Source organism: Rissa tridactyla, chromosome 21 (genome assembly GCF_028500815.1).
Source record: "Rissa tridactyla isolate bRisTri1 chromosome 21, bRisTri1.patW.cur.20221130, whole genome shotgun sequence".
Lineage (NCBI taxonomy): Eukaryota > Metazoa > Chordata > Aves > Charadriiformes > Laridae > Rissa > Rissa tridactyla.
In genome coordinates, this window is record NC_071486.1 from 2022522 (window position 1) to 2031243 (window position 8722).

The window sequence follows — 8722 nt, forward strand, 5'->3', positions numbered from 1 at the left end:
CCCAGCACTTTGGTGGACGCTCGCCCCAAATCATCGGAAGCCCGTGGGCGTTAAACAAAGTCTCGCTGAGGGCCAGCAGCCTCCCAAAATCCCTGCAGCAACCCGCCCTGGGTGCTTTCCCACCCACCAGGGATGGGACCGTCCGCTGGTAGGAGCGCCCACGGGTGGGTGGGCAGCATCCCAGCACATCGGGCATCCGATGAGCCAGCTCCATGGAAGCTGGCCCACCACCACCCTGGGAATCGTGCCCAAGCCGGTGGCTCGCTCCAGCCCCATCCCGTTCCATGGGACAAGCTTCAGAAGCAGAGATTTATTGCTTTCGGTTGCATTGCTTCTTTTTATGTGTGTGTTTAAGGTGTTAACGAGCTTCAGGGGGTCCCATTTCAGAGCTGCAGCAGCAGAGAGGGAGGAGAGGGCTCCTAATATAACAAGATGTAATTAAAGACAGGCTGGGGGGTCCGACACTGCGTGGTGCTGAGCACCTTTGAGACCCAACGCATCGATGCTGCTGGTCCTCTGCACCCAGCAGAAGCCAGGGCTCTCATGCACTAATCATGGACACTGGGTATTAATTACAGCCAGGCCTGAATCAATCAATCCATCAAGTAAAAATGAGGAGTGATTCCACCTGGCTGAGTGGAGCCACATCAGCGCGAGGGATGGAGCCGGCCCCAGAGCAGCATTTTGAACCATTGCTGTAGAATACGCTAGCACCGTTTATTTTATTGTTATTTGTAGGGTTTTTCCTCTCCGAGCTCAGGAAGGCTTTGATTGACCTCCCCGGCACGCTCTGCAATGGGCTTCCCTCCTTGTGCCCACACTTCACCGCAGCGGTACAGCACTGCCCATGCCCCGATTCAGCCCAAATTCACCCCAACTCAACAGGCTGCTAAACCCCAACCCACAGCCCGGGGAGGTTTTGCTCGACTGCGACCTCAGAAGAGGTTTGCATCCCTCTATTCCCCGGCTGGGCGGAGGAACGGGGCGCCCATCCCCGGGGACTGGCAGCAATGGGGGGAAAACGCAAGGAAACCCTGACGGGGATGGGGAAAGCAGGTGAGATCCCCCCTGGCCCGACAGCTCCCGCCTATCCCCAGATAACGCCGGGGATGAAGAAGAAGAAGAAGAAGAGACCACCCCAGGGTCTCTGCGCCTCGACTCACCCCTCCTAAAACCCTGGGAGGGGGCAAAGCCAAGGCTCAGAGGTGCCAGCTCGGGTCCAGCCCGCCCTCCGCACGCGCCGTCTCCACCTCAAAGGAACAAACCACCAGCCCTGAGGCTCTGCATGGTTGAAAAGGTGTTTTCCAGCCCAAAACGCACCCTGCCCTGGTGATCCCACGGGCGCCCCGGGGCAGGGCATCCTGCTCCAGCCCATGTCCCACCATCCCGGCACCCCTGAGCCGGGAAGTCCCTGATGCTCCAAGTGCTCACGTTTGCTGAGGATTCGGCCCTATAGTCGCTCTCTAAATATCTATATACACACACACACGATAATTGTACAGGAAAGAGCTGAAAATTGCTGAACAAACAAGTCAGGAGAGCTGGTACCTGCTCTTCCACCTGCTCCTCGCGCCCTCTCCGATCCGCCATGGGTTCTGCTCCTGACACCAAGATTAATGACTAATTACTCGCCCTATAATGAGTGCAGGTGTTTAACTTTCAGCTCACCTTCCCTCGCTCGCGTTAGTCGGCTCTCGCGTCTGGATGCTCGGACACTCAGGCTTTGCCTTGTTATCTATCAAACTGTTGTCAGCACATGCCTTCCCCATCCAGTTTTTAAAGATAATGGTGATTTTTTTAACTTCCATGAATCTCCTTCGAGCCACCGGAGAATCTATAAACACTATAAACATGAATACTGTATAGTCTACTAAGAAAATATATATTTGTGTGTGTATTAAATATTCAGATTCATGCAACAAATACCCATGCAGCTGTACTGTATTACTGGTTAAATTTCACTGCAGTATAAATATATTGTAGGCCACAGCATAGTTGCTCCAGTTTTATATATAGATATAAAAAAAGATGCTTTTTCCAACTCATTTTCAATGTGTCTTTGTGGAGGTGTCTTTGGTGATCCTGGAAATATTGGTGATGGAAGTGTCATCTAAATAAATAAATCAAATCCAAGCGCTTGATTTATTTACTCGTCCCTCCCGATGCCTAGCATAGAAAATTTAAGACTTAATAAATAATGTGCCGTCATACTAATTATCCCTCCCCTGGGCCTCACACTGGCATACTGCAGTGGCTGAAACTATTGCAGCATGCAGCATTTTCAGTTATGAAACACGAGCCTGGGCGATGCGTTCGCACTTGGCATTCCCGGGGCGGAAACCTGAGCCTTCAAGCAATTCGGCCACACGACTGCATCTTCCCTTCGTTAAGCTCTGCCTGACCTTTCCCAGCCTGGAAACTGGCCGTCACCCAGCTCCGCGGGACAAGGGACCGGCCTTCCTGGTACCCCGGGATGGTCCGGAGCTGCCCCCCAACATCCCCATCCCATCGCTCGAAACGCCCGACCGCTTCAGATCTTTGGAAACCCACAAGCCTGGGATGGGAGAAGGGAAACGAAATGGTTTGGGTTTGTTTTGTGGTTGTTGTTTTTTGTTTTTTTGTGTTTTTTTTTTCTCGCACGAACGCTTAGTCGGTGTGGAAATCAAAGGTTAAAAGTCACTTACACAGCTATTGCTTCCCATGCAGAACCAAATATACACCGTAGAAAATACTGTTATTAACTACAATGCAGAGCAGCACTCAATATCTGCAATTGTTCCACTTCAGCTTTAAATACGTTACTAGATTTTAGCGACTAGACATCGGTTAGCATTTTGGTGATATTCACATAGTTTGTGTTAGCTAGGGTGCAATTGGCTGTCTTCAAGTTCTCCTCCCTAAAATCCTCATTGCTATTGTTTACGCCTTCCTGAATCTCCATATAATCAGACTTACTAATAGTAGAGGCACTTCTGCTTTTCTTTAGGTCAGGGGAAGAGGGGATCTTTGGGCAGCTGGTTACTTGCAAATATTGAGCCTGCTCCTCTCCCTCCGTCTCCCGGTGGTAGAAGTAATTGAAGTTAGACACTATGACGGGCACTGGTAAGGCAATCGTTAATACGCCAGCGATGGCACACAAGGAACCCACTATTTTCCCCCCGATGGTCGTGGGGACCATGTCTCCGTAGCCAACAGTCGTCATGGAAACCACGGCCCACCAGAAGGCATCGGGGATGCTCGGGAACTGGGATTCACTCTCGTCGGCCTCGGCAAAGTAGACGGCGCTGGAGAAGAGGATGACGCCGATGAAGAGGAAAAATATCAAGAGGCCCAGCTCCCGCATGCTGGCCTTGAGAGTCTGGCCCAGGATCTGCAGCCCCTTGGAGTGCCGGGAGAGTTTGAAGATCCTGAAGACCCGCACCAAGCGGATGACTCGAAGGATGGCCAAGGACATGGCTTGCTGGCCTTGTTGACCATCCTCCGGCTTCTCGGCCAGCTCCGTCCCTAAGGTGATGAAATAGGGAATGATGGCTACGATGTCTATAATGTTCATGATGTTGGTAAAAAACCCAGCCTTGCTGGGGCAGGCGAAAAACCTCACCAAGAACTCGAAGGAGAACCAGATGATGCAAAGTGTCTCCACGATGAAGAAGGGGTCTGTGAAAGAGGTGGACTGCTGGTACCCCATGCTGCTGTTGGAGTAGGGGGGATGGCTCAGCCCGCTGCCGTGCATGTCTTCGTTCTCATCCCGAAAAATGGGCAACGTTTCCAGGCAAAAGCTGACGATGGAGATTAAAATCACCATGACGGAGACAATAGCTATAATCCTGGCAGGTCCCGAGCTCTCGGGGTACTCGAAGAGCAACCACACTTGTCTCTGAAACTCGTTCTCAGGCAACGGCCTTTCCTCTTCTTTGATGTAGCCTTCATCCTCCCGAAACATCTCCATCGCTTCTTCCCCCAGTTCATAGAAACGAATCTCTTCCGAGAAGATATCTAAGGGCACGTTAACCGGCCTCCGCAACCTCCCACCAGACTGGTAATAGTACAAAATCGCATCGAAGCTGGGTCTGTTCCGGTCAAAGAAATACTCGTTCCGGAGTGGGTCGAAATATCTCATTCTCTTTTTAGGATCCCCCAGTAAGGTCTCTGGAAACTGGGCGAGCGTCTTGAGCTGCGTCTCAAAGCGCAGCCCCGAAATATTAATGACCACCCTCTCGCAGCATTCATGGTCGGTCTCAGGGTTATACGTGTCCTGCGGGTGACCGGGAAGAGCTGCAGCTTCATCTGCAGGATCTCCGGTAGCAACTGTCATATTGGGGTTTAAAAGAAATCCTTATGCTAAACTCTTCCCAGGGCCCGGTGGTGGGATCGGATTCAGGGCAGGGCTACTATCCTGCAGAAGGACAGGTACGTAGGTTTGGAAGTGTCTCATGAAAAGGCGAAGGGATGATTAAAAGAAAAAGAAAGAGAAAATAAATGAAATTAAACTAAAAACAAACAAACAAAAAAAAAAAAAAAAAAAACAAAAAAAAAAAAAAAAGGAAAGAAAATTGCCCCTGCTGAGAAAGAGAGAGATGAAGTAAAGTTGGGGGGAGGAGAGCAGCTCCCTTCGCTACCGTGCCTATGCCCTTCCTCGGGGGGGGTTAATTTGCCTTCTTTGGGACAGAGTTCAGAAACTCCCGCCTAAACCCGTTAGGTGGAAGAGAGAAAACACCTGAGGAACCGTCACCTATTCCAAAACCAGGCTGGCAAAACTGACGTTGGCCAACCACAACTTTTTTTTTTTTTGGCTAAAAATTAAAAATTCCAATTAAAAAAGAAAAAAAAAAAAAAAAAAAAGGCGGGGGGCAGGGGGCGGGGGGTGGGGGGGAGGAGAGGGGAAGGGAGGAGAAAGGAAAGAAGAAAAATAACCCCCTCCGGCCCTAAGGTGGGGAGGGGACCCCGCGGGGTGCCGGGGGGAGGCAGGCCGGGCTGAGCTCACTCCCCCGCATGCAGCTAAGGGTTAAGGTTTAACCGTGCAATGGCAGGCGATCTACCCTCCTCTCCTCGCCGGGTTTTTAAGTCGGACACCTTCCCCATCCTCTTGCCCTGGCCATCGAGCGGGGAAGGCGACATGCTGCCCTCCCTGCCTTGCCCCCAACCGGGCGAGCGCTGCGGCTAGCCGCCGATGGAAGCTGCCCCGCGGACCACTGCAGTTCCCCCTCCTCGACCGCTGGTGTCCCGGCTCCTGTCATTCTCTGCAAACCACCATGGCACACAGAAAACAAATCACATTACCTGGAGAAGCCAAATCTTAGTGTCCCTTAGTAACACCGATTATCTGACCCTGGGGAAATCCTAGAGAGAAATACAGGCTTCCAAGATCCCCATAATTTCCTCTCTCTTCAAAGTTAAAAATAATGGTGAGTCATCGTAGAAAAAGGAGAAGGGACATAAAAGGGGTTAGATTCCCAGATGGTGGAAGTCAGGTCTTGTAATGGTTTGGACTGGAGAGAGAGAGAAAGAGAGACAGAGAGACAGAGAGACAGAGTCTTCTCGGTAGCTGTTGCAGATCCGCACTTCAGGGCAGACGAGCGTCTGTCTGATGCCTTCGGTCCGACGCTGAAAAGATGCTAAGCTCAGCAAACCCCGATGTCCCCAGTGTCCTCGGGAGGTGTGGCATCGCCTGGAAAAAAACACCCAGAAGGTAGCAAGCTGCTGGGGGGGGGGGGCTTCAAAGGAGCATCTGCAAAGCCCTGGCTCCTCCAGGCACCCCCTTTTTTTTTTTTTTATTATTTTTTTTTCTCCCCCCCCCCCCCCGCCCCCGGCTCCCCACCAGCCGTGTGCCCGCTGCCCGGCCAACCTGCACTGCAACACGAGAGGAGGGCGAGAGCGCGCTAGCGAAAGGCGGAAAAAACCAGAGCCCCATCTCCCTCCGCTCTCGCCCAACGCCCCGGCGTGCAGCAGGGCCCGGCTGCCCGTGGGAGACGGTGCCAGGCGAAAGGAATTGGGGGGTTTTGGGGGGGGGGGGGGAGAAACGACGCAGCCCCCCCCCCTTCCCCAGCCCTGAGAGCGGCTGAGGCTCTGCAAAGCCACGATGGGTTCCCACCACCGCCGAGGAGACGGGGGTCCGTGGTACCCACCGGGCGCAGCGCCCACGCCATCGCGTCGCGTTCCCAGGTGGTTCAGGATGCTCCGGCTTCATCCGCGATACAGAACCCACCCCACACCGGGCCCTCTCTATCCTCCCCGCTCCAAGGCCACCTTCCCCCCCCCGATGGCTCCGAGAAGCCCCGAGCATCGTGGTCCCGACTGTGGGACCCAGGCGACCTGCATCCATCCTCCGAAAAGCCAAACCCCGCCGGCCGACCTCCCCCCCACCCCCCCCCCCGTGGGAATTCGACTCCCGTGGGGCGGAATTTCTCACGGGGATGTTGAGGGTCTGGTCCCCGGTCGGTGCGGGGTCATCAGCATCCCTTCTCCTAAGGAGCGCTCCTTTAGATCATCCTGCACTGCCTCCCTCCATGGAGATGCTCAGCCCAGAGAGGTCCAACCGACCTCTCATTTTTTCTTTCTTTTTTTTTTTTTTTCCCCTCCCAAAAGAGAAAAAAAAAAAAAACCCACCCCAAACCCCTCTAACCTCCCTTCTTCAGCTCCAACTCGACTTGTCTACTTTGAGCCAGGATTACAGAACCGGGTAGGGGAGGCAGGTGGAAAATAACCCCGCGGTCCCGATCTCCTCGGCAAAGATTTCAGCCGTCTCCGGGCCATTTATGCCTGTTGGTTCCTCTCCTCATCACCCCAGGTGCAGATATTGCCGCAGATCCCTCTTTTCTTGGAAATTTCCCTTTTCCGTGCGACCCTCCTCTCCCTTCTCCTTATGCACTAGAAAAAATAGTACAACCCTGACAAGGCTTGCAGCATTCAACCGCTTCGCTTAACCCTTTTCTGCCAGGCCCGGAGGAGAGGAGGCTGCATCTGTCCCAGTTTTTCTCCTTTTCCTGCATTTTCTCCCCACCGCTTGCTCCCCAGCGACTCGCTCAGGAGTTCGGCTGGATTTGACCTTCCCTGGCTCCTCCGAGCATCGTGCAAAAACACCGCAAACACCATCTTTCTGCCGCTGCAAAAAAAAAATAAAATAAAATATCCGGCAGCCGCAGACCCCCATTTCACCAAAAATCAACCAACCTTGAGTATTATTTTTTTTTTTCTAAATACAGTTTTTCTCCTGCCTGTAAACTCCCTCCTCCCCTTTCTGCCTTCCCAAAACACCCCCGGTCTGTTTAACAGCACAAAGATTTACTTATTAATGTTTTTTTAACGTGTTGATTTTTATTTGGCACGAGGTCTAGGCTTCTTCCTCCGAGTCCAAACCCAAGCCGTGATGCCTGGTGCTTATCGGAGACGGTTACGGCATCATCTGAGTTGCCATCACACATCCCAACACTCAGTTTCTCCGACTTTCTCCCCATCGCACGCTTTCCTAGCAAACACACACACCACCACCACCCCCCCCACCACCTTCCCCCTTTCAAGCATCTTTGGGGTTAATTCATGCAAATCTGGTGGTTGGGACCACGGAGGAGGCGAAGATTTGCCCAAAGACCCTCAGTTTTCTCCCCGCTTGCGGAGATGACTGCGGGCAGGAGCCATGCCGGTATTTCGGCGGGGTGAGATGTCGAGGACAAGGTCGCCTTTGCGCCTGAAACACAAATCCCTCCATTTGCAGAGTTTATGGGCAGGCTGTATTTAAGCAGGGCAGGGCGGGAGGGGGGGTGGTGGTGGGGGGGAAGGATGCAAAGGGATGGGGAGCGGGGTGGGGGTGGGGGGGGAAGAGAAAAAGGCACCAACTTACAATTGGCTCTGCAGTCAGGCATGCGGCGAATGCACAAGCAGCCGCCGGGCTCCGCGCCGCCGCCGGCACCTCTCACCTACGGCCCCCCAAACTCCTACCCTGGGAGTCAACCTCCCAAGGCAGCAGAGCTTCTCCATGAATATTCATAAGATTAATATGAGCATCTTTCCCCCCACCCCCCTTCCCCCTTCCCGCCTCCCTCCTCCCAAGCAAGAGACCTAGATTTCAACCACTGGGAAATAATCATATCCCTGGATACGTGATGCTGCTTCGCCGCGCGGCTCCGATCCATACCATATTCTTGGTAATAGCCTGGATCTGCCTGGGGAGATCTGGGCGGGGGGGTGGGGGGAACCATTGGAGAACCAACCACCAGCTCCGCACAGGTTTGGGGAAGGAGATGAGGCAGGATCGGACTCGTAGGGACCACGCTGTCCTGCTCGTGGCTGGGGTGAGGGTGTAAAACCCGATAATTTGATATCACTTTGACTTACAAGCTCCCAAGGAGGCATCTCCCATCCCCAAAGGAAGGAGATGGCCAAGCTCCTGCAAACTTGGCTTTAAGACCTATGGATGAAACCCTGCCACAGGGCACGAGGGAGATGCTGCTGCTTGGACCACTCTGCCATCACCCCACGGCCCCAAGGAGAGCATCGGGGCAGCAACAAGTCCCACGAGGCGCCTGCCACCCGGCAAACGTGGGCACTGGAGGAGGCGATGGAAATATTTCTGTTCCCATGTGCAGCGGTCAAATTGGCAAGGGGCCACCCGGGCCGGCGGCGATCGCCCCAGGGACAACAGCCCGCGGTGGGAAGGGATGGCATGGACCACCCTCACTACCCAAGGAAACCAGTGCTCAGTGTGATGCCCAGCCAGGGGATGTTG

The 8722-nt window shown here is 53.6% G+C and overlaps 1 protein-coding gene across 1 annotated transcript; it reads right to left on the reverse strand.

Moving 5' to 3' along the window:
• Positions 1-238: 238 nt before the first annotated feature.
• On the reverse strand, positions 239-4760 carry KCNA2 (potassium voltage-gated channel subfamily A member 2). The gene has a single exon (XM_054181589.1). It carries the CDS (start codon positions 4313-4315, stop codon positions 2816-2818), a length of 1500 nt encoding a protein of 499 aa, XP_054037564.1. The 5' UTR covers positions 4316-4760; the 3' UTR covers positions 239-2815.
• Positions 4761-8722: the final 3962 nt, after the last annotated feature.